Raw genomic sequence first — 26,178 nt, 5'->3', positions numbered from 1 at the left:
TTGTACACAAATGGAGCACAGCTTTTCATTTCTCTGGTAGTATACGACTTAGAGTTGTGCAGTCATACATGTACCTAGGGTAGTGATGTACATCTCATTCCACCATCTTTCCTATCCCCATGGCCCCTCTGCCCCTTCCCTCTACTTTGCCCAATTAAAGTTCCCCCATTCTTCCCATGCCCATCTCCCTCCATTATGGATCAGCATCCACTTATCAGGGAGAACATTTGGCCTTTGGGTTTTGGGGACTGGCTTACTTCGCTTAGCATGATGTTCTCCAACTCCATCCATTTTCCTGCAAATGCCATAATTTCATTCTTTTTTAATGCAGAGTAATATTCCTTTGTGTATATATACACTACAGTTTCTTTATCCATTCATCTATTCAAGGGCATCTAGGTTGCTTCCACAGTTTAACTATTGTGAATTGAGCTGCTATGAACATTGATATGGCTGTATCACTGTAATATGCTGATTTTAAGTCCTTTGGGTATGGACCAAGGAGTAGGAAAGCTGGATCAAATGGTGGTTCCATTCCAGATTTTTTTAAGGAATCTCCATACTGCTTTCCAGAGTGGTTGCACCAATTTGTAGTCCCTTTTTCCCCACATCCTTGTCAACACTTATTGTTGCTTGTATTCTTGATAATCGCCATTCTGAGTGGAGTGAAATGAAATCTTAAGAGTACTTTTGATTCACATTTCTCTAATTACTAATGAAGCTGAACATTTCTTCATAAATTTGTTGATCAATTGTATATTTTCTTCTGTGAAGTGTGTGTTCATTTCCTTAGTCCATTTATTAACTGGGTTATTTATTCTTTTGGTGTTGAGTTTTTTGAGTTCTTTATGTTTCTTGGAAATTAGTGCTCTATCTGGTGTACGTGTAGTAAAGATGTTCTCCCAGTGTGTGGGCTTGCTCTTAACATTGTTGATTGTTTCCTTTGCTGAGAAGAAGCTTTTTTACTTTGAATCCATCCCATTTATTAATTCTTGATTTTATTTCTTGCTGTTTAGGAGTCTTGTTAAGGAAGTCAGGACCTAATCCGACATGATGTAGATATGGACCTACTTTTTCTTTATTAGGCACAGGATCTCTGTCTTATTCCTAGGTCCTTGATCCACTTTTGAGTTTTGTGCAAGGTGAGAGACAGTGGTTTAATTTCAAATTGCTGCATATGGATTTCCAGTTTTCCCAGCACCATTTGTAGAAGCTATCTTTTTGCCAATGTATATTTGTGGCACCTCCCCATATTTCTAAATACTACCACCCAAAGGCAATGCAACCTCACAAGTTACTAACATCAATGGAGCTGCCCTCCCTACTTATAATCCTCGAATTCTCAAGGTAGGAGAATCATTACCTATTATATTACCAATCCCAACTCCAGCCTAGTACTATACTGAGAGTTAAAGAAAACATTTCAAAGAAGTCACTGGTTTGGTTTCTACTGATCAGGCAATGTAGCAAAAGTGGCTAAGAGTCAAAATTCTTGGTTTCAAGTGAATTCAGAAATCACTCACTGATTTCTCAAATTATCTGTAACTTGGCATCCTTATCTATGAGGATAATAAGAAAATCTTTGCTATAACTACTCTTCTGACAAAGGGTTAATATCTAGACTATATAAAGAACTCAAAAAAACTAAACACCAAAAAACAAAAAACCCAAATAATAAATAGGCAGTAAATTAAACAGACACTTCTAAAAAGAAGAAACACAAATGGCCAACAAATATATGAAAAAATGTTTAACATCATTAGCAATTTGGAAAATGCAAATCAAAACTACACTGAGATTTCATCTCACACCAGGCAGAATGGCAGTCATCAAGAATACAAAGAATAACAAATGCTGGAGAGGATATGGAGAAAAAAAAATAGCAATTTTACACTGTTGGTGGAACTGTAAATTAGTTCAACTACTATGGAAATCAGTACGGAGGTTCCTTACAAGACCAGGCATGAAACTACCATATGACCCAGCTATACCACTCCTTGGTATTTATCCTAAGGAATTAAAAGTCAGCACACTATGATGATATGTGAAGACCCCTGTTTATACCAGCACAATTTCAATAGCCAAACTATGGAACTAGCCTAGATATTCATCAGTATATTAATGGATCAAGATAATGTAGTATATATAAATAATGGAGTTTAATTCAGTCATAAAGAAAAATGATGTCGTTTGCAGAAAAATGAACCATTGAGACCATTGTGTTAAACAAACAAACTCAGAACATCATGAGTCTCATGCTTTCTCATATGTGGAATCTAGAGAGGAAAAAGGAAAAGGGGGCAGGGATCTCATAAAAATCAAAGGGAGATCAGAAGAATAAAGGAAAGGGACCAGGGAGTGGGATGAAAGGAGGGAGAGGGAAAGAGGAAGGGAGTGATATTGGCCAAATTATATTGTTATATTGTATGCATGTATAAATATGAAACAACAAATCCCACCATTATGTACAATAAAATTTATAAATATATTGGTATAATGTACCAATAAAATATGTGGAAAAAATAAAGATAATGAAAGTAATATTGCTGCGATATACCTCAATGGAAAAGTGCCTGCCTAGCATGTGAAAGGACATGGATTTGACCCCCACTACTAGGGGTTGTTGTGAGAACCAAAACAGTTTGTGCATTTGACCTGCTGAGAGAAGTACATGGTACAGAACAAATACCAACCACAATTAAAATTCAGAAAAGCATGAATCTCAGTGTTAACACCCTGTATAAGTAACAAACTGCATGGGAAATAATCAAGTAGAAAAGAAATACTTACAAAGTTACTATATCAGCATTGGCCGCATCCACAGCTATGCTCAAAGGGTCTTTCCCTTCTTCATCAGTGGCATGCTGATTGGCACCTCGCTTTAGGAATAAACATACCTGCCTGTTTAAGGAAACAGTGTTTTTGAAATATTGCCAAGAAGAATAAAAATAATATTAATCTTAAAAAATAAAAAGCTTAAAAAGAAACATTTCATTATAAAATTCTTGATTCATTCTACAAATATGTAATGAACACTGATTTTCATAATAAAAATTGACCAAGATCAATGTACATTTTGAAATATTTTCATTTATATAATCTTACACAATCTGGTGCACAGTGGGATATATAAATTATGGCCCATATCTTTAAAGAATATCATTTAAAAAGTATACAGATTTTGAGAAACTTCAAGAAAGGTCAGTCAAAGCCATTATTTGGGAATAAAGGAAGGTCTAGGCTGATAAAATAAGACCTTGCTGACTTTCAAATTAAAGTTTAACATTAATTTTAACTACTTAAAGCATTTAATTATCTAGTGAAGACTGGAATAGATGAGATGGTGAATTTAATATTTTTCATCCTTTTTTAAAATGTATGCAACAGTCAATATGCCTGCCTTATTGATAAAACGTACCCAAAAAGACTAAGAACCATCTAATGGCCCAGAAAAATAACCCAAAATCAGTCACCTCATGGATATGTTTTTATGTTATGTATCAATTTTAGCAAGTTTTCAAACTGATAATCTCATGCTGTGTCTGGAAAACAAGCACATTCATTCATGTTGTAGTTTTGATGATAGCAAACTAAAGTGATCTTTTTCCCATGGTCATGTCTGTATCTTTGGGTGTTATTTAAGCAGAAACAACATAAGAAGAAAAATCAAAATGGCATTTTATCCAGCTGCTGGGTAACTTAAAATGTGAACCCCAACAATGTCAAGCACATTGGTCTGTGGTATAGAACCTTTTTTATCTGATCTTTCCTATCTTAGAAGCAATAGCAGACTGAGCAAAATAATGATATCTTCCAGCCAGAGGATTTGAGAATTGATGTGGATTGAATATATTTTTTTCAAGTGTTATAAATTGTGTGATATTTTCAATAATGAAAATCTTCACAAGAAACTAATTTTGTAGCATTAAAAAAAATCAACACTTGTGCAATGCTAAGTTTGTGAAGCTTCTGCTAATGAATTAAAATACACATGCTCAGTTTATTTTTTTAATCAATCTCTTGCTGATAAAGGGAAAGAAAATAAGTCATAATAAAAATAAAAGATGTTATTTTAAAAAATAAAAAAAGAACAGCCTCTTGTCCATCTAGGAAATAATAACTAGAATAAAATGGTAAGAAGTTCATTAAAAAATCAATTGCCTATGACACAAAGTTTTGGTATAAAGCCAACATCTTTCCCTCATTCATACTTTATAATACAAAATACATTTTCATGGTTTTATTGTCCTATGAGTCTTAACACTGTTTCAAAAGCCGTAATGTCATTTGCCCAAACCACAAATTTACTTCATAGTTTACCTAGCTACCCCACATAAAAATTAAAAATTCCAAAGTTACAAAATTCTGCAAAAGTAGAATTGTGGGTCTGTGCACTATGTAGATATTGTATATGTACATGCATTAATACACAAACACAGACTTAAGTTGTCTAACAAAACCACCACAATTGTAAGAACCTAGGAAGTTAAATACTAAAACTGTTCTATTTAATGACAAGTTAAGGTCAACATAAGCTTTGAAATTTTCTTGTCTGGAAACTAACTGTAGTTTTTTTTTTTTTGGTTTTTGGTTTTTTTTCCTTAAAAAAAAAAACTTGGAACTTTCAAATTTCAACAGAACAATTATTAGTCATAGGAATATATCTCCTTGCAAACCTAATGATCTCAACCTGAGAAAAAGCAAAACATTATTTCAAAATAATTTTTCAAATAATATCTACCTAAATATTTAAACACTATAGTTACCCTGTGTGCCCTAAGACAGTGGCATGGTGTAGTGGTCCCCGCCCTTGGACATCTCTTTGGTTCACATTAGCACCATTCTGTAGGAGGAACTCACATGTCACCAAAGAGCCCTTAAAGAGAAAAAGAGGATAATGATGTTCAAATGCAAACAATAAGAAACAGTAATACATTTCTATTTAAAAACAGCATAATGCCAGGTGTGGTGGTGCAAGCCTGTAATCCCAGGTACTAAGGAGGTTGAGGCAGGAGGGTGACAAGTTCATCCTGGGCAACTTGACAAGACCCTCTCTCAAAATAGCATAAAAAGGGTCTGGGATGCAGCTCAGTGGTAGAGCACTTGCCTATCAAATGCTAAGCCCTGAGTTCAATCCCCAATAGCCATTCCCCACATCCACCCACAAGTAGTTTCATTTACTTTACTCAAATAGAACTTCCATTTTATTCTCCCATACAAAAAATACTGCCCAGCAAAAGCAAAGAAACGATAGTTTATATTATTTTCTTCCCCAAAACTACTTCTAATAGGGATTTATTAATAGTTGACTACTTTCATTATCAAAATTCTCTTCCATTAAGCAAAACAAAACAAAACAAAAACAACTAAAATAATCAATTTTGATGCCCAGGAATCACTATTTAGTACTCAAAGATTCATTTTCTTTTTGGAACATCAAGCTACTTTTTTTTTTTTTAATTTTGTTTAGTTGTTGATGGGCTTTTATTTTTATTTATTTATATGTGGCGCTAAGGAGCAAACCCAGTGCTTCTCACATGGTAGGGAAGTGCTCTACTACTGAGCCACAACCCCAGTCCACAAAGGTTTATTTTCTAAGCCATCTCTTAAAACAAAAATACACACACACACACACACACACACACACACACACACAAAGCCAGTTCAAAAAGCCAAGTTCAAAACTTATACTATTTTATATTTTACTATCAATGAAAACCTCAATGTATAAATTCATACCCCTAATACAGCCTGAATAAGTGGTGTTGCTTTGTTTTCCTCTGAGTTAGCCCAATTCACATCGGCACCATGAGCCAAAGCCTCAGCCATTTTAGGAAGGTTTTTTTCATATGAAGCCCTGTAAAGCTGAAGTCCTGGATTAAGATGTTTAGAGTCGAGAAACACGGAAGAATCTTGCCTTTCTCCTTCTGAAAAGCAAACACAAATACATTATTAAAAATGAATTCTTGGCAAGAAAGGGATGAATTGTTTAACAGGTATAGTGTTTCAGATTTACAAAATGAAAAAAGAGTTTTGTGGATGAATGGTGGCAATGGTGGCACAAAGTGAATGCATTGGATTATAGATTTAAAAATTAGTTGACATGGCTAATTTTATGTTGTGTGCATTTTACCACAATTTTTTTTTAAAAGTGAACTCTTCCGCTTACCACAATGTGAAGATTGTGACATAAGAAACCATTAATCTATCACAATGAGCTTATGGCAGATTTTCACATAAATTCTTATTTCCTATAGACTAATCATTGAACATTCAACCTTCTCTCATAAAAACATCAACTGGTATGCTAGGCCTTTGTGGTCTTGTGGGAACCCAACAGATAGGCTAATTACTCTGTTAACCTTGGCTACATTTTCAATAAGCATGGATTCAGGAAGCAGCAAGAATCCCTAAAGAATTTCAACACTAGATAAATCTCATTTCATTTCTAGATAATCCAGTACCATCACAATTTGCACTATAATCAGTTCAAATCATATGAAGAATGCTTTCTCTCCTGAGAATTCCACAAGATCAAAATCACTGAACTCACAGAAGAGAGAATAAAGACAGAAGAAAGCATTGGTCAGAGGAAAAACTTAATGGAGAAGTCATTGCTGATCTCCTTCATCTGTTAAGAAAAGATAGCCAGGGGGAAAGATAAAGATACACAGTGCTTGTGGGTTAAAAATTTTCCTTAGCAATTGGGAAGGCATTCTGAGAATACATCATGAGACCTGGAAGACTATACCACTCAGAGAGAATTTTCAAATATGAAGAGAAATAGTTGCTTTCTTGTTTAACAGTTTTATTCCTCACTTACTACCTTCTAAATGACTAACCACTTCTTTATAAACTATTTAATCAAGAGGAGGCACTTACCAAATGCAAACTAGACCAATTAACACCAAATTCCATCAAAACTCACCAGGCTCATATAAACTACTGGCTGACACCATGGAGGGCAGAGATTCTCTCCCATCATCAGAGCTCTGCTGGATCCCACTGTCATTACTTTTGACTGTTTTAAAGAAAAATCAGCTAGTGATTAAAGTTCACATCATTTAGATAGCAAACTCCCGCAACCAACAAGGTTTTAAAATGAGCTCTTACATGTCAACATGAACTCAGTCACCACTAGTAAAATACATTTAGTACAATTTTAATCCATCTGAACACTTAGCTTATTGTAATATAAGTCAATCACAAAGCCTGAAAATAAACTTATTTTCAGAGTTTTGACATCTCATTCCCCATAAATTGTTAGGAGTAGTAAAGAGCTTAATTTATTGCATGACTAAAAGTAATGTGTAATTCTGAGACAATGGGTAACATCTAGAGAAATGGCCACACCGCACAATGACCACTGCACAGACTTGGAATGCTCCCAAGAGCAGTACTTACTACTACGCAGTTTTGAAGAAGTATCAAAGTAGGAGAAGAGTGAATCTAGCTCATCAGGACAGAACAGAGACTCCCGCCTGGCCTCGTCGCTATTTACAGCAACCACTGGGGACATGCAAGTTAGCAAAGCACAAAGCAGGCCATAAGAAGGGAAAAGGGCAGGAGAACACGTTACTGGGAAAAATTTAGGAGGAAAAAATAGGAAGGAAATCAGGTAGTTAATCAGATACTTAGGGCTTTTGGCATGATAGATTTATAATTCCCCTCTCCCCTTGTATTTTAAGCAGTTTTATTCCTTAGAATATACACATTACCTAGAAATGTGAATTATCTTGGCATTATTTAAAATTTAACTGTTTGAAAGACATAGAAATCCAGTTTTTCCTTTGAATATGTAGGGAAAAAAATAGGTTTAAAGCATTTAAGATACCTACAATGGCTATTAATTCAGAGATCATTGACTTCACTCAAGAAAATTTTTATATTCACAACAAGGGAGTTGTAATACCTGAACTTTGGGTAGATGCTCTGACTTGGTCAGCAGGCCCAAGTTTAGAAATGCTCAGCCTCTTTTCTTCACAACCTTTGGAGACAATCTTTTTTTCCTGCTCAGGAGGTGATGATGATATAGAATATTTATCCACAAATTTCCTTTCCACATACTTTGCTCTGATATATGCCTCTTTCTCCTGTCTGGTATACATAAAAATGTCATGATCCCTTAGCATAGCTAAGTACTTTCAATGAATGAAATATTAATAAAAACTGAACCTGTGACATTATATAGCATGTTTCCCTTCCAAATATTTAATGAACTGACTTCATAGTCAAATGAAAAATAATAACCTAACTGAAAAATCGGAAGTATTAATGTTACATTGTTTTATTTTCTTAATATTGTGTACATTTATTTCTATATATGCACTCATTCTATTTGCAGAATAAAAAAATTAGGAAAACTATAAAAATTTATAGAAATTTATTTCATTTTTACTGACATACTCAACTATCACTACTATTGATGGTCATAATTAAAAAAAAATAACTACTTTAAAACAATTTAGCAATCCTAATTTATAGGGGAAAAAGATGTCACAATTTAAACTTCTGATTTATGATACAATCATAAAATAGCAAATCTATTCTACAGTTTTTCTTACACATGTCCTTCTAAAATGCTTTCGTCTTTGGTTGAAATAGGATATTTCAAGGCTTAAACTAACTCAGTCATGCTTTAGCGAATATTAAGATTCTGATTTAATTGACAGTGACTTAGAGAGCTAAAAATCTCAAAATAGGATTATGGCAAATAAAATTTTAATGCCAAAATAAAGAATCCTAATAACTAAAAACAGCATCAACAACAAAAATTATGTGCCTTAACACACTGACTTCTGGCTACTGTTTCAATAGTGTCCTTACATAGGACTGGAAGAGTAATTTCACACACACCAGAGCTGCCTTTTTTCATTTTTGATTTCTCAATGTCATAATACCATGAATTAAGTATGTGGTTAACAAACATTTGTGGAACCAAGTCAAACAATGTAAAAGTATTCATTGTAGGTAGTAGAATCTTGGTCATTGGAGATTTCTTTTCAAATGCCTGCCACTTACAAGACTTTGGACACTTTAATAGCTAAAAGCTTTTACATTTTTACATCAAAATTTCATTTTTTATACCTTTATTTATTTATTTATTTTTATGTGGTACTGAGGATCGAAGCCAGGGCCTCACATCTGCTAGGGGAGTGCTCTAACACTGAAACACAACCCCAGCCCTCGATATTTCATTTTTAAGAGTCTTTCTCATCAAAGGACTACAGTTGATTATCTGCTTAATAAAATATACAATATACCCAAAACAGAGATAGTCACATTTGAACTGTCACAATTACTTTTAACATTCTGTCTTGATGTTAAATGTGGACTATAGTGAAATAAAATCATAGCTATATTACTGATTTGGGGGGCAGAACATTGAGAGAACTGAAACAATACCTTTGTCCTGGTTGTGGTTTCTTTATTCCCATTTTTTCCACATTAGCTTCATAAACACGATTTATAACATCATTCCCCAATTCACACATAAGCTGTTTAGCAGGAAAACAAATGAGCAAACTATAAATTAAAAGTCCTTAAAGCAATCAATCATTCATTCAATTTACAGTTAAAAATAAACTGAGGAGTGAGAATATTATTACTTTGCCATTGTTCATCAGAATACCTTCCCTAGGACATTAGCACTCTTACTAAATTCTAACCACACACACATGCGCACACACACATACCTGTCTATCTATCTATCTACATATCACAACTACTGTGTCTATATGTCCATAGTAGGGCAAGAAGTGTGACAACAAGCCTTACCTATACAGTTAGCTATAGTTAGCACTAGCCAGTCTTAGTACAATAATTTAAGATTAAGTATCTAGTCTTTTCAGTTTTCTCCTTCCACTTCCTAGAAACAGACAAATCCATCAAAGGTACAGCTTTATTGAAATTACTTTTGGACTTTTCCCTCTCCTTGGTTCTACTTCCAAATAATGATTGGTTCCTTGGTGTATGTTCCAAAATCTCTTAGATTTTCCTTTGTATCTGCACATTCACCTTTTTAATTCAGTTTGAGCTTTCCTCACCTCACTAACAAATCATATCTGTAGCCTCTCGGTGAATCATACTGCATCTAGTTGTGCCCGATTCCAGGCTTGATCATCAGGCCAAACATGCTTACTATGCCAAGATACAGATCATGCAAATGCTTTTCTGAAAAATCACATCTGGGTAAGAGAGATATTGCATACACATTAGGATGACACAATCAGTGATTGCAGAGAACAAAGTCAAGATGTTGGGACATGTGAGTTGGTGAAAGAGGGGAAAGGCCTGGGATGAGACAGGAAGAAGATAAAAATATGATCTAGACCCAAGAATGGGAGCAAAGCCTGATAAAGGCACCCTCAGCAAGGAAGCACTAAGCAGACAGGAAAAAAAAAAAAAAAACAACTTATCCTTTCTTTCCTGTTCCATACTCATGAGCCCTTTCAGAATCTTTTTATTCTGTGATGTCCTTCTTCTGTCATGACATCCTCTCCTTGCTTCTATTACTTCTCCCTTTATCTCAATTTCTCTCCCCTAGGCTGGGAATGTGGCTTAGTGGTAGAGCATTTGCATGGCATAGGTAATGCCCTGGGTTCAATCCCTAGTACCACTAAAAAGGGAGAGAAGGAAACCAATTTCTCTCCTCTGACTCCAAAAGCCCTGCTATCCTTTATAAAATTTAAATGTGCTTTTCCTTCTTTGAGCAATTATTACTTCTAGTTTGGGGGGATTTTGTGTTTGTCTGTTTTCAGTGCTGGGGACTGAACCCAGGGCTTTGTGCATATTAGGCAAGCACTCCACCACAAAGCTACATCCCCAGTCTGTAATGGATGATTTTGTCATAGGAATGAAGAATAATAAAGAATGCATTATAAATGATATTTTTATATTATTGACCTAGAGCACATTTTTCATTTTAAAAATAAAGGTACTATTATATGTTAGCCTTTAAAAAAAATCCATGCTAGGACTGTAAGATAATAAATATATCATTGGATGAGAACTAGCAGAATAGAAATCAACCCTATTTACAAAAATTTAACGTAAGGCAAAGGAGAAATAGCAAAATGATAAGAAAATATTGTTCAGTAACTGATGTTAAAAAAGTTGGGTAAGAATTTGGAACACATTTCATACTATCCACTAAAGAAATTCACACATACACTATAATTAAAGTTTATAAAATATCCTCATAAAAATAAGTTAATGTCACCAAATTCTATTTTTAAAAAAGAAATTATAGGAATTCTTATTTTTCAAAATTTTAGATTTATATGCTATTATTCTATCATTTTCTTTAGCAATTTTAAGATACTACAAAAGGATGCAATAAAAGACAAAGACTATTTGGCAAGGTGATTACCATTTGGGGTACTTTTTCTTCCTTTTGCTTGTTATTTCAAAGCTTATCTTTAATATGTGTGTTTTGGGGTTACTTGTTTTGTTTGTTTGTGGTACTGGGGATCTAATGCAGGGGCACTCTACCACTAAGCTACATACATCCTGAGCCCTTTTTATTCTTTGAGACACAGTCTAACTAATTTGTTGAGGATCTTGCTAAGTTGCTCAGGCTAGTCTCCAACTTAAAATCTTCCTGTCCCAGCCTCCTAAGTGGCTGGGATTACAGGCATGTGCCATTGCGCTTAGCACATATTATTTCAATTAAACAATAATTAAAGGCTTACAAGCCTTATCTAAGTTGCAACCAATTAATTGTTCCTTTCTCCTCTGTATATTTGCCTAGGAAAAGATTTCTATGTCTACCCTATAATTCTAGAATAAAGAAATAACAAATCAAATGTAATCTCAGTATTGTGGCATGCTGATCCCTTTAGTAATACCATCTGACTTTTATTTCTTCCCCAGGAATCCTTTTAATATTCTATTTACTGTCCTACTTACAGTCTTTTAAATTTAAATTTTACTTACCTGAATCTCTATAACTTGTCTCATTTGTCTAGGGGAAAATTTCATTTTCTTCTAGAAAGGCCAGACTCATATTTAACCCTCTAATACTAATAATGCTTTCATTTAAAAAATTGGACTAAATGGCAGGTGCTTGTATCTGTCATCTAACATCTTTATTTATATTTGCATTCTTTCCCCAAAAATGACTTTAAGTTTTGCAACAGTAGGGAACCCATCTTCTAATAGATTTCTATCCCTCCATTATGGATGGCACAATATCTGGTGAATTCATTGAAAAAAGAAGCCAAGAATCAGACAGTAAAGTTTTAAACAACTCAAAATTGAAGTAGACTATTTTCTTTTTAATTTATATGTAATTACTCTAATTTGCTCAAAAAGTTTCAGCCATATTTTAACATATCAGATGGATGTGTTTCACACAATTTTTCTTAAATTTTCTAAATTGATTCCACTGAATTTTTATCACACACAAAGTAAATGTAGAAATAAGATTTCTGCCCCTCACCCTTCACTTTCTTGTCCTTTGAATTCGTAACAATTCATAGAATCTAACTAAATAGGGCTCTACTTTACAAACCAATGTATCATTTTTATTTACATGTTTACATAATAATTCCACAAAGTAAATTTCTTACTTTACATAACTGACAGATTTATCAGGTTTTCAATGGATAAACACATTAAAAACAAAATTCTGAGACAGAAAAAAATGTATACTCCAATCTTTAATCTATTTTCAACAATAAGGTAATTTAGACATGGAAATTAAAGAGTATATACTATTAACTGCTAGGAATTTTGTAATCTTATCTGAAACCCAGTAGTAATCTAAATTACTGTGACATTTTCATAGATATGAACCTTAGAAACAGACACAAAAAAGAATGTCTTGGTTTGATGACTCCTACACTAATAAATAGAATAATTCACTGTGGATTTTATCTATTATATTTTAATAGGAATTTGATTATAAAAGGTTAAAATTGTGGCACAGAAAAAAAGACCGCATTATTAATATAAAACTATCAAATCTTGCATATTTATGAAATTTATTAAAGTATTTTTTTGAAAAACCATAAAAATATAGAAACACTGGTTTTGTAAGAGTAAACTGACTAAAGATTTAAGAGTTCTACATACACTTAACAATTTCAAAAATTTAATATAAAAACACCAGATTTTCCAAAATAACCTCATATGTAGTGTAGTACAAGTTAGTTCATCCATAACAACAGTAACTCATAGATTTTTAAACCAAGATTCTGAAATCATCACTTTTATGTGAAAATAAATATTTTCACGCAAATATTCATTTTACCTTTAAAAGTTCAGGCTCCCAGGTATCTAAAGTTAAAGATCGTACTTTTGAAAAATGAACCCCAAGACTCCTATATTAGGGAAAAAAAAAAAGACTGCATTATTAATGTAAAACTATCAAGTCTCTACTCACATATTTATGAAAACACTTTTTCTCTTTTCGAATTGCAAAACCCCTAACTACAGTCTTCAAAACACATGCAAACAGGGATTGATCTCCTGGTTAGTAATGAATGGTGAACTAAAGTCCTCAAAAGCACTTCACACAAACCAGAATTTTATCTGCTTTACAGATAAATGGTACAAAAATACAAACCAGTAGTGAATTAGAGAAATGGAAAAAATCTTCTCACAAATGGAACACAATTAACTTTTTTTTTTCTTTTCTTTTTTTTTACAATGTGTTCATCCAAAAGAAGTCTCTCACTCTGGACAGACAACCCACCGATGAATTCCAGAGCACTCGATACACAAGGTGATGCCCAAGTTGATGCTGGCCCACCGTGGATCTGCCAGACCACAGTCGCAACAGCTGGCATTTCCAGGGATACACTGGACCCGCTGCAGTGCACTTTCTCCTTTCAATAATTTCTCTTTTGACTCATTTCCAGAATCTAGGCTTCCTGTTGATGGAGATGATTTCTTATCCAGCTTCTACAAGAATTAAGAATTATTTGTTTTTTAATTAAAAAGAAAAAAGATGGCATCATTATGTTGCATGCTATATGCTCCAAACAAAAGCTTCCAGTCCCTAAGTTTTAAAGGTCTATGCTGGATATAAGCCAAGCACTCTTCTAGGCCCCAGAGACTGAGGGGTGAAAAGATACACGCTCCTCTATCAATGGACTTTCAATCTAGTGAGGAAGAACAGAAACATTTAAAATCATATATGATGACGGACACAATAAACATATGTACAAGGCATGAAAGCAAAAAAAAAAGGGGAGCACTAAATTAACATGCAGGATACAAGACAAAGACTACTAAACAAAGACATAAGACTACTAAAACGCAAGATAAAATATTATGTTACGCCACACTCTTCCAAGGTATTCAATTAACTATAAGCAAATTAATCACTACAGTGAATAATTAGACAATGTATGTTCTTATATAGTTAAGTACTGAAGAACAGATTGATCACATAATTATGATTACAAAGTGACTCAAATTTAAAAAATGATTAAAATTTTCAAGAGATATTATGTGAACCAGGTTGCTAAGCAAAAAGTTACCTTGTTAAGTGCACAGCAAAACTGACACCAAAATATAATAGTATTTAATAAGCAATTTTTTATATAAGTAAAAAAAAATGACCATACACAAAGATGGGGTTCACAGGTTCTAAGCAATTAAAGATAGGGTCTATACAAAAGGTTTCCCGATTTAAAAACAGTCAACATTAACAAAACAATATGTTAGTACAGGAATGACAAAACCCCTAACTACAGCCTTCAAAACATGCAAATTTGGTTCTTATTTTGTCCTTCCTGAAACTCAGTTCCATAGCCATTTGGAAGGGCTGAACAAGGTAAGTGTAGAGATATTGTATTTCAGAGATGACTGAGCTGCATGAGTCAATCAGCATGGGACAATCTACGTAACAGCACAACTCTGGGTAAGCAGGATGTCTGCACAGGGAGGCAATCCTGCAAGGAAGATAGGACCTGACAAGGACGAGGATGGTATCTAAGGCATATCACCTTACTGAGGTGTCAGAACCTGAGAAGGGTAAAAGAGCATCAGAGCAGGGCTGAGAGGATACGTCTAGGGGCAGATGGCAGCTGAGAGAATATTGCTTATGCACCAGGGGATTAACCAAATTGCATACATAGAAATAAACATAAATGGGAGCCATATTTCTCACTGCTAAGAAAAGCACTATTTATTTGGAAAAGGAGAAAGCTAGAACAAATCCTGTTATAGTAAATGAGAACTGGAGGTACCAATAGACACCCTAATGGTTTTCAATATAAATAAAGAAACCTAGATGTAAATGTAGGTATATGCACACAAATTCTTGGCTTCTAAATATCATTCTCCACCAAAAAGAACTATATCTTTGCAATCAATTTCAGGCTGGTGCAGAGAAAGTATGAGAAGATGAGCTTGGAGCATTTTGTCATGCTAGGAAGAAGTACTCAATGAGCAACAGAGACAAATCAAAAGAATACAGAAGACTCCAGGGCTGGGGTTGTGGCTCAGTGGTAGAGCACTCACCTAGCACATGCGAGGCCCTGGGTTACATCCTCAGCACCACATATAAATAAGTAAATTAAATAAAGATATTGTGTCCAACTATAACCAAAAAATAAATATCTTTAAAAAGAATACAGAAGACTTCAAATTTGGGTCAATATGGGCAAAATAAGTAATGATAGTAATGAATAATATCACATTGAATAAAACAGGAATACATACTAAAATAATTAAATTTTGACATAAATTAAAGCTGAATAAAGAAATATTTATAATCTTGAAGATCCTCCCCAACAAAATATGTATTATCTATCAAAGTTAAAAAGAATGATCTTAGACTAAAGAAGCCTAGTAAGATAATACCTTTATCAAAGTTAACCTTACCAGTAATGAGACAAATCAAAATCATGTGGGCTATGGCTGTAGCTCAGTGGCAGAATGCTTGCCTAGCATGCATGAGGCAGCGAGTTCGATACTCAGCACCACATAAAAATAAACAAATAAAATAAAGGCATTCTGTCCCTCTATAATTTTTTTAAAATCATGTGCCATTTGAAAGGATGCAGTAAGAACATAGTAGTTTTTCACCCAGTACTAAAAAAGAGAGTGAGTGAGAGACGAGAGAGAGGAGGAGGAGGAAGAGGAGGAGGAGGAGGAGGAGGAGGAAAGAGGAAGTTCAAGTTAACACTGAAGAACTTTTCTTGTAGTATGGGGATTAAACCCAGGGGCACTTTACTGCTTAGTTACAACCGCAAATCTGTTTGAGACAGAATCTCACTAAGTGGCTCAGGCTATACTTGGATTTGGACTCCTCCTGCCTCAGCCTTCCCAGTTCCTGGGATTATAGGCTTGTGCCACCATGCCTGGCACACAGTATCATTTATATAATGTACCTGCTTAAGTTGCATAACCTCACAAGTAAAAATCAGATAAATCTAAATGAAACATTCTACAAAATAACTAGTCTGTAATTTTCAAAACTAAAAGATCAAGAAGGTCAAATTGGGGTCTAGGGTTGTAGTTCAGTGAAGAGTGTTGCCTAGCATGTGTGAGGAACTGGGTTCAATTCTCAGTACCACATATAAATAAATAAAATAAAGTCCATCGACAACTAAAAAATATTAAAAAAAAAAAAAAAAAGGAGATCAAATTGGGCTGGGAATGAAGCTCAATGGTAGAATACTTGCCTACCATGTGTTACACCATGGGTTCAACACCAGTACTGAAAAAGAGAGTGAGTGAGAGACAGACAGAGGAGGAGGAGGAGGAAGGGGAAGGAGGAAGTTCAAGTTAACACTGAAGAACTTTTCCTGACTAAAGAAGGGGTCTAAGAGACATGACAACTAAAACTACTGAGTTTCTGCAGTGAATCTTTTCGCTATAAAGAACATTATTGGGACAACTGTTTAAATCTGAATGATATTTGAGAATTAAATGGAAATAATGTATCAAGGCTCATGTCTTAACTTGGATAGCTATACCATGATTATGCAGGAGATATCTTGGGTTGTGAGAGTACTCATTAAAGTTATGAAGAGTGATGAGGCATCATGTTGGCAACCTATTCTCAAGGGATTGAGAAGGGAAAGGTTATCTGTAGTGTACTAAGAACTTGTATGTAAATTTGAGATTATTTCAAAGTTTTAAAATATAGCTGGACGTAGAGGCACATTTCAGCAACTTAGGAGGCTAAGGCAGGAGGATCCCAAGTTAAAGGCCAGACTCAGCAACTTAGAAAGACCCTGTCTCAAAATAAAAAATAAAACAAGGGCTGGGGATGTAGCTCAGTGGTTGAGTGCCCCTTGGTTCAATAGCCAGTATCACTCAGATAGATAGATAGATAGATAGATAGATAGATAGATAGATAGATAGATCTGTTTTATCAGAACATGTTTGATAATATTCTGAGAAGTCTGAAAAATATTATAAGCAATAATCATACAGGAAAAGGATGTCAGTCTTATAATGCAGAAATCTTGTTGGTTCCTTTCCTAATTTTTGTCTATATGCTAATGTTTTTTATACCACATTAGAGAAGCTAAGTACCGTAATACAGCATAACTGGGCAAGCCACCTCAAAGAATATAGCACTGAACGTGATGTCCACCCATGAAAGTTGAAGGGATGATTGTTTAAGAAACAGATCTCAGGGTCCCCTACCTAATCCTATGCCATTAATGGACTACCCTCTATACATAAACACAAATGACCAAAAGCTTAGTCATAGGAGTAAAACAGTCTCCAAACGGAGTTCACCTGAAAGGTGAAAGGTAGGGAACTAGTATATATTTACATACTGAATGTTGAGATACCCAATCCCTTACCTCTATGTGGGAGATCTGGGAATTTTCTATGGAAAACCATACCAGGCAAAAAGACTCCAAAGATCCTGACTATGATTGTTGCTTAACAAACATTTTACACTTAGGACATGCTTTCAGTCAACAAAGTGCTATCTATCTATGTGTTCAGAAGTTCAAAGAAATATGCAGTCCTAACTTATCATCATGAGCAAATTACCACAGTCAAGGAAAACATCCAACACAATGGTTCTCTATCTTGGCTGCTCATGGAAATCACCTTGGAAGCTTTTCAAAATATTGATGCCTGAGTCCCATTTCATTCAATTGTTCTGGGATATACCAAAGCACTGAAAAATTTTTAAAGCTCCCCAAGTTATTCACAGTGTACAGTGAAGGCTAACAACTACAGCTTTAACACTGCATCCATATCTAAAGAACAGGTCTATTTTTAAAAACATTCAGTGAACAAATAAGAACTCTTGGAAATTAAATATATGCTAGGAGCATGGAAATATTCAACAGGTTAATAAGATTAATTGAGATTTCCCAGAAAAATGAAACAAAGAAAGCACACACACACACACACACACACACTACAACAAAATCACAATACCAGCCCATAAATTCCAGAGAGAGAAAACAGAGAAATTGAAGAGGAAAAATGCAAAATATCAGTAATAAGAAAAGCTCTACAAAAATAAAAACATAAAAAAATAAATAAAACAAAAAACTCTAATGGCAACACTGGGAACTTTTTTTATTTTTTCTCTTTTTTTTTTTTCCTTTAACAAAACAAACAAAAATACAATGCTATTATTTTCAACCTAAAAATTCCATACCCAAACTATCAAACAAACCTGAAGACAGAATAAAGACATTATCATGCATGCATAGAGTCACAAGTGCCTCACTTTCAGGAAATACTTGAGAAAGTATGAAGTTTTTCTTAAGTCAAAAAAGAGAAAGAAATGGAATATGGAAAAAAAAAAAAAAAAGACAACAGAAATGGTTGTATAAGAAAATCCCAGACTAACAGGTATGCTGCAAGGCTTAAGGGGCATTCATCCAAACTAAAGAAGTATGATTCAGGTGACAGACTAAATCTCATACTGAGGGTGAACTTCACCAACAAGTCTCTGCTATATTCCCATCAGTTGTATCCTACCATGGCCAGGTGAACTAGGCTATTGAAATTCCTACTCTGTCTTAACGTTTTGATCAAGTGAATTCCCCCATTTCCTGCTCGGGAAGATATCTGCTTTGATCTACTCTTGGGAGTCACAAATTGATTATAATGAGCTCTGAAATATAACTTGGAGAGTACTCCCTCCCTTTCCCTAACCATATTTCTAACGGTTGTCTATCACCACCTCTATGCCTGTGTCCTGCCAGATGACCCAATGGCAATGAGTTTCATTTTTCAAGATTTACTCGTGCGTGGCCTTGCCCAAAAGAGTTTGCAGATTCTTTGGGAAACTGAAGCCAGAGTATAGCCCACAACTGTATATTCAGTTTATCTTTCCCAGAGAGCCTTCAACAAAGAGACAATGATTCATTTTCCTTTTATGCTTTTACTCAGTTTTAACCTTAAAAACCTTTCGTGATAATTATTATATTTTATTATTAATTAAAATTGTAAAATATTTTGGGGAAAAACCAAGATATTAGAATGCCTTATTCCAACCTGGAACATATATTCAAATATTAAAACAAAGATATATTCAAATATCAAAATAAAATGATACATAAAATCAAGAGAAATAAAAGATGGATGGTGGAAGGAGACCTTCATTGTTACACAAAATACTTGAATGAAGATGTGAGAAAAAAAAAAAGAATAGTGTTACCCTAGATTAATTAGGTAGAGAGAAGTGATGGGAGGGGAGGGAAGGGGTTGGGGAGATAGAAAGGATAGTAGAATGAAACAGACATTATTATTACTGTGTGTATATATGTGAATGCATGACCATTGTGATTCTGCAACCTGTATACTCAGAAAAATAAGATATTATATTCCATCTGATTGAAATGAATGATATGTCAGGGTCATTGTACTGTCATGTGTAACTAATTAAAACAAAAATAAATAAATAAAAGAGTGATAATGAAAAAAGAGAAATAAAAGACATTGAATCTAGATTTTTAAAAAATTACTTAAATTACATAAAATCATCCTCCATAAAAAAGGATGTTATAATTATATAAAGGTGAAACTAAAAATGTAAAGCTTTTAGACAAAATAACACTTCTACTAACCTCTGATTCATCACCCTTTTCTCTATAAGCAGTTGCAATACTGGTCTGAACAGCCTTAATCCATGCCTGGCGCAGCTTTTCAGAATCTGCCTGGAGCATACAACTCCTTAAAGAAAATAAAATATTGTTTTTTCAGACACTAAATTAACCAAAAAAAAGGAAAGGAAAAACAAAGGAAACATATACCTTTACTTTTTGTCCACTTCGCTATTTAATAATTTATCTAGCAAAAAATAATTTCTGTTGAAAGGTTTTATTTTATATATCTTTAGGACTAAGTACCTTTAAAAGAATTCAAAGTACCAATGAAATGAATTATCTCTTGAAAACAAATCATTCATCACTGCACATTAAATCAAAGTAAATAAACTTCTAAATTTAGCATAATCTTAACACTCATTTTTTAAGTTGGAGACAGTATGAAATGATGGTTGATATGTGATTGTATCTTATTATCATAACAGCTGAAAATTTTTTATTATGGGCACATAAATAATCTTTACAGATTTCAAGGAATATGAAATAAAGGGAGAGTTACATAAGTATCTGCTTGTAATATCTGTAATCATTAATTATTGACACTTATTTTTAAAACTTTTTTTTTTTATTCAACACACTCATGAATCAAACACAAATTTCTCTATTCTGGGAAGTTTTTTAAGACCCACTACAGAAAATAAAAGCAATTTTGAAATCCTACAGAACAACTTACTTTGTTGGAGAGACTACCTCAAAGCAGAACCGTCTTTCTATGTCTTCACAATGCTTTACTGTGCAAAGCCTGAGATCTTCAACTACTACCGTGGGGTTATCCTACAATAAGGAAACAAAACTTACACATTTATCCACTTAGTTTTTAAATAATACTACCACCAACAATTAAAATATTAATTAGAGTAAATGATCTAATTGTAAAGATTTATATTTATCTTAACTGTTGATACAGATGAGGTTATTGACACAGATAAAAATAATGGAAGTAATTCTGTCCTATTAATTATTTTATCTGCCTCCCCAAATTATCATAGATTAAGTGAAGCAGTATATATAAAGAGATTGGTCCAATGCTTGACACTTAGTAGATACTTAATAAATGTTCTTCCATTTTTATTCATATCCATTATTCTCTTAGTCTCCACTCATATATTACTTTTATAGCTTTTTTTAAAGCTTCTTTCCCAAAAAAAGAGAAGCCTTTAATGACTCATGTTTTAGACAGCTCAAAGGTAAGACATTTATAAATCCTTCTTAAACTATCTAAGAAAATGAGAAATATTTTATCACTTCCTAGTGTTTAATAAATAACACAAAATCAAGTTTATCAGAGTAGAAGAAACCATGAACTAGCTAAAGAATTTATAAAATACTAACCTGTTACTATAGAACATAGCAAGTAAAATTTCACGTGTCATCTCAAGACTACAGTGTATATTTGAAATTTACAGTTTACAGAATAACATTCATAAAAACTAACTAGATGAAAATCAAGTCATTAATTAACAAATAGTTTCAATAATTGTTAATATTCTCAAATCTTAAGTAATCTCAGAATGCCTTTCTAAAAGTAAAAATACTTCACCCTTAAAACAAGGTTCAGAAAAACAAACGTACAAATACAGTGTTAATAGATTGAAGGGTTTCTATTTAAATTACTTGGAGCTTGCATTTTAATTAATGTTATTTTTAACCTTTCAAGATTATCACCATTGGCCCTAAGATGATATTTCTTAAAAGACACATTCTCGCCAGGCACAGCAGCGCACACCAGTAATCCCAGTGGCTCAAGAGGCTGAGGCAGGAAGATCACAAATTCAATTCCAGTCTCAACAATTTATCAAGGACCTCAGCTACTTAGTGAGACCCTAATTTAAAATAAAAAATTAAAAAGTGGGATGTAGCTCAGTGATTAAGCATCCCTAGGTTCAATCCCCAGTACCAAAAAAAAAAAAAAGACACATTCTCCTTCAGTCTCAAAACAGTGCCATGCAATGGTGGTGGTATTTCCATCATACAACTAGACAAAGACATAAGGAAATGAAAGTAACAATCCTAGGTAGGGCACAGAAAAATCCATCTCAAAACTAGGAATTAAGAATTCAAAATTCAAAGTCACTCTGCTTTTAAGGATCAAATGTTATAGTTTCCACACCAGAGTCTTCTTATACATGCCCAAACATAAAACTAATACACAATAATTTTATACATAGGTATTTATGGATTTCAGTGCTCACCAAAACAAACAGATAAAGAATTTTAAAAAATTGAGGACTACCACCCACCTTAAACTTTTTCTGGTAAACCAGTTGATTATTCTGTATTGAAAACCAGCGTCTAAATAAAGACAAAATAGATTAAGTTTTCATAAACAGGATTTACTTCTGGTTTTGGTAGAAATGAAATATTGGGAAAGCACTGGAAATCAGTTTATAATAATTACATTTTGAGAAATGTACTGTTTTGCTTAATATAAACCAATAGCAAAATGTAATAACTACTGAAGATACAAAACAAGCATCTTAAAACCACAGATTAGGAAAGTAAAATTGCTATATTTTGATTTATTTTATGTCATAAATTTATATTTTAACAAAAGCTGTTATTGTTTATAATATCACCAAATAATAAATGTTTTAAAGTATAAATTAACAGTTTTTTGAGGTTCTTCAAAAATAACTGAATCTTCCCCCCAAATAATTATATTCTTTATAATGTTAAAATGAACTTATAATACAAATATAAATATCCACTTATATACATTAAAACATTACAATAAATGCTGCTTTATTGTCAACCTTTCAGGAGATAATTCAGCAAGTGTTAATTTGATAAGCAAAACAGAAAACTAATCCTTTTCAACCAGTATCAAACAGGAGATAATCACCAATTAACATGGTCTTACTTTCATATAAAATACTTCAAAGCAAAACAATCAAAGTTATTACTACAAACAATTCACCCAGCTATTTATATGGTTCTGCTTATTATTGTAAATTATCAGGAAAGCAACTTAATTGCAATTTTCTTTAGAAGAAAAAGCTAAGCTTTGTATGCCATACTTACTAATTCTAATTTATTAAAACAACAAAAAGACCTAAAGACTTATTAAAAAAAAAAAAATCACAGCCAAAAGCCATTCACAAAAGGAAGCAAAACGTCTCATTAAGCATGAAAGGTAAAACACTAATAAAACTTGAGTCATTATTTTAAAGTTAGTTTCATGTGAGATGATTTTTATCATAACATTAGTTATTAATCTATTAGCAGATAGAGATTCTACCTTTTCGTTGGTACTAATACAAAGCACTAGAAAATTATCTTTAGATATCTAGAATTTCTATTTTTAAAAATTTAGTTACTTCTCCAAAGCTGAGAAAATTATTAGGAGACGCTTTTTCATTTTTAGGACTTTTACTAGATAGATCATTAGGTTTTCTCACCATTTAAAAAGGTATAACCTTTTAATTATTAAAACAGAGAGATCTGTTAAATAAGCATCTAGACAAAACAATGTGAGTTGCCTCTAGATCCAAATCATCAAGAGGCAGTCTAGAAAAGGAAGAACTTCTGGGTGCCTTGGTTTGGGGACAGATAGCTGGTTAGAAATGTTAAAAGAAACACCTACACACACAGAATGGTGCAGCCCTGCCACACGGGATGACATGCAATGGAAACCATCTCTAACACTGATGGAAGAGCTCTCTGCAAAAATCATTTGAAAGAGGTGGATAAGCTATATTTTTTAAAAAATCTTGTTTTATATCATAATGATTCTATTATATAATTTGATAAAAACTACATTGTTTCATTAACCAATGGAAAAACACTCATATAAACCATGTAAACTTTTCATGCTTCTGAGGTCTTCAAAAAATAAATGTCTTTTCACCTACTGCATCTTAGGATAACAAGATACTACATAAAAACTTGTGTTTTTTGTCAGAGGCCATTCCCAATTATTAATTCTATGGACTCTATATACTTTTGAATTCCTGTTTCCCTACCATTCATCTGCTTCTAGATGTCAGTCTCACATCATCAGGTTTTATACACTCAGTAAAGACAAAATAAATTCATCTGAATTTGACAGCTCCTAAGGATAAAAAAGCATGTAGTATATCCTAGGTTGAAAAAAAAATTAATTAAAAAGATCTGAACACCTGTGACACTATCTCACCTAAATGCCAATACAAATAAAAAGAGCTAACTATATACTCATCTAAAATTGACCAAACTTTTAATCAGATAAGTAAATTTTTTTTTATTATTCTGACAGAATAATCCTAGTTGCTTTTAATATTTCTCAGAAAAATAAATATGAGACAAACAGTTCATGATCTATGGAATATAAAAAAATACTTAATAATTTAAGAAACTTGAAAGTATTTCTAAAAATAATTAAATCCAGAAGAGAGAAACTTTGGAAAGCTTTGTGCTAACAATATTACACAGTATTCTACAAAGTTAAAAAACTGAGCACAAAGCCAAACAAAATATAAGACAGTGTGTAAAACAAAAAATTGTTCATTAAAATAAAACAATAAAATACCATTTATATCTGTCTCAAATTGAGTATAAATAGATCAAAATACTAAAATTTATTAAAATTTAAATATTAAATTTTACATATCAATGAAAGCTTCCAGATGACAAAATATGGGCAATAAATATATATACATATATATTTATATACACATATATAAATATATCTTTTACCATGTTTGATGCAGAACCACACTTGAAATAAAAACATGGATAAAAGTTAAACTTCTGAATCTGTAGAAGCTTTATTACTAAAAACTATACAAATGATGGGTTCATGTGCATATTCATATAGGTGGCAAACAAGTAAACAATTAATAAAATAAAAGCTTAAATACATATGCACCTTTATTTTAAATTCAATTTGTTTTTTCACAGAGAGAAAAATGTGGAAAACAAAGAAAACCTAGGGACTGACAATGTATTCTTTCAACATAATATGGTTGTTACCAAAGGGATTAATTCTAATTACTACACAGGTTTTTGAAGAGTTTGCTGGTTTATTTCATATTTACATATACATGATTGTGTGTATATACATATGACCTAAATGTATTCATATTACTCAATCTGCAACTTTGGGTAATTATAAACACATCAAATGTTCTTTTACAGATTAAAACAAATTGAGGATATGGGCAATTAAAAGGTATAATTCCATTTCTCAAATAAAATGCTTATATTTTCTTCCCAATTTAAAATATAGAGAGACTTTTTATCCATTGCAAGTAATCCTACTGAAATGCAGGTTAATGATGAGCTTTCTCGTGCCAAAGAAGAAACTGGAGTAAGATGAGGGTAAAGGGAAGGAAGCCATTTGGTACCTGATATGATCGGGCTTTTTCCTGTCATGTGAAAAAATGGGGCAGGATTAAAACATAAGGGAAAGGTGGTAAAAGAATGAAAACGCAAATGTGCAAAATAAGCAAAGGACTAGCATGATACGAAAATAAAGCAAGAATTAAAGGAACAAGCTTAAGCTTATAACCTAACAAAACAGTCAAAAGTATCTACTGCATTTTATTATGAACACAAGCATTTGTAGAATTAATTCCAACTCTTAGGAATCTGAAATGCTAATATTTTAGAAATATTCAAAAACTTGCTTCAAAGTATTACCTTACAAAAAGTTCTGGTAGGACTTAGTATACTTCTTTATTGTTATTTTCTGACTCTATGATCATGACTATAAAATACAGATAGTATTTCCACATCTTATTAAGATGCTCCTAAAAATTAAGGGAAATGATCACTGGAGATACTTCTAAATAAACCTAGGACAAACAGAAACTTTTCATAAGAAAAGTGGAGTCACTAATGAAGAATTTCAAAGATCACAGAGATTACTCAAAAAAGCCTCCCACCTGCCCAGACTCATTTTCATCAAATGACAGCAGAGATTCTCTAAGGCCACATATTAAGTATGATTCCTCTTTAATTGATGTATATTTATATTTATTTTAAAACAAAAAGGCAATAAAAACAAAACATATCTATACCAGCAGTGCATAGAACACTTTGCTTTTAAAAACTTTTATGTTCTTAGGTGTATTTTCTAGTTCAAAAGACTTCAGCTTCTTTATTAATCTTCACAAGTTATTACTAAATAAATTATGCTGACATTTAC

The 26,178-nt window shown here is 33.0% G+C and overlaps 1 protein-coding gene across 10 annotated transcripts in view; it reads right to left on the bottom strand.

Moving 5' to 3' along the window:
• The window catches only part of Acap2 (ArfGAP with coiled-coil, ankyrin repeat and PH domains 2), an 87,223-nt gene that overhangs the window by 12,091 nt on the left and 48,954 nt on the right, over positions 1-26,178 (bottom strand). For 4 of the 10 annotated variants that reach the window (XR_007344196.1, XM_048794612.1, XM_048794608.1 and 1 more), the window contains 13 exons: positions 25,376-25,396; positions 22,292-22,343; positions 20,725-20,825; positions 20,013-20,118; positions 13,700-13,908; positions 13,256-13,325; positions 9,406-9,497; positions 7,913-8,097; positions 7,405-7,509; positions 6,929-7,021; positions 5,740-5,927; positions 4,767-4,876; positions 2,791-2,901 (listed from right to left, as the gene is read on the bottom strand). Coding sequence is in view for 8 of the 10 variants with exons in the window: in XM_048794612.1 (XP_048650569.1) it covers positions 2,791-2,901; positions 4,767-4,876; positions 5,740-5,927; positions 6,929-7,021; positions 7,405-7,509; positions 7,913-8,097; positions 9,406-9,497; positions 13,256-13,325; positions 13,700-13,908; positions 20,013-20,118; positions 20,725-20,825; positions 22,292-22,343; positions 25,376-25,396 (1,443 nt within the window). In the remaining 2 variants the exon portion in view is untranslated. The remainder of the gene's footprint in view (positions 1-2,790; positions 2,902-4,766; positions 4,877-5,739; positions 5,928-6,928; positions 7,022-7,404; positions 7,510-7,912; positions 8,098-9,405; positions 9,498-13,255; positions 13,326-13,699; positions 13,909-20,012; positions 20,119-20,724; positions 20,826-22,291; positions 22,344-25,375; positions 25,397-26,178) is intronic. The other 6 variants (XR_007344197.1, XM_048794610.1, XM_048794611.1 and 3 more) reach the window with 3 other exon arrangements.

This window comes from Marmota marmota, unplaced genomic scaffold (genome assembly GCF_001458135.2).
Source record: "Marmota marmota marmota unplaced genomic scaffold, marMar, whole genome shotgun sequence".
NCBI classification, from domain to species: Eukaryota; Metazoa; Chordata; class Mammalia; order Rodentia; family Sciuridae; genus Marmota; species Marmota marmota.
The sequence above is the reverse complement of the archived record's forward strand: the minus strand, read 5'-3'. Positions and strand labels throughout refer to the sequence as shown.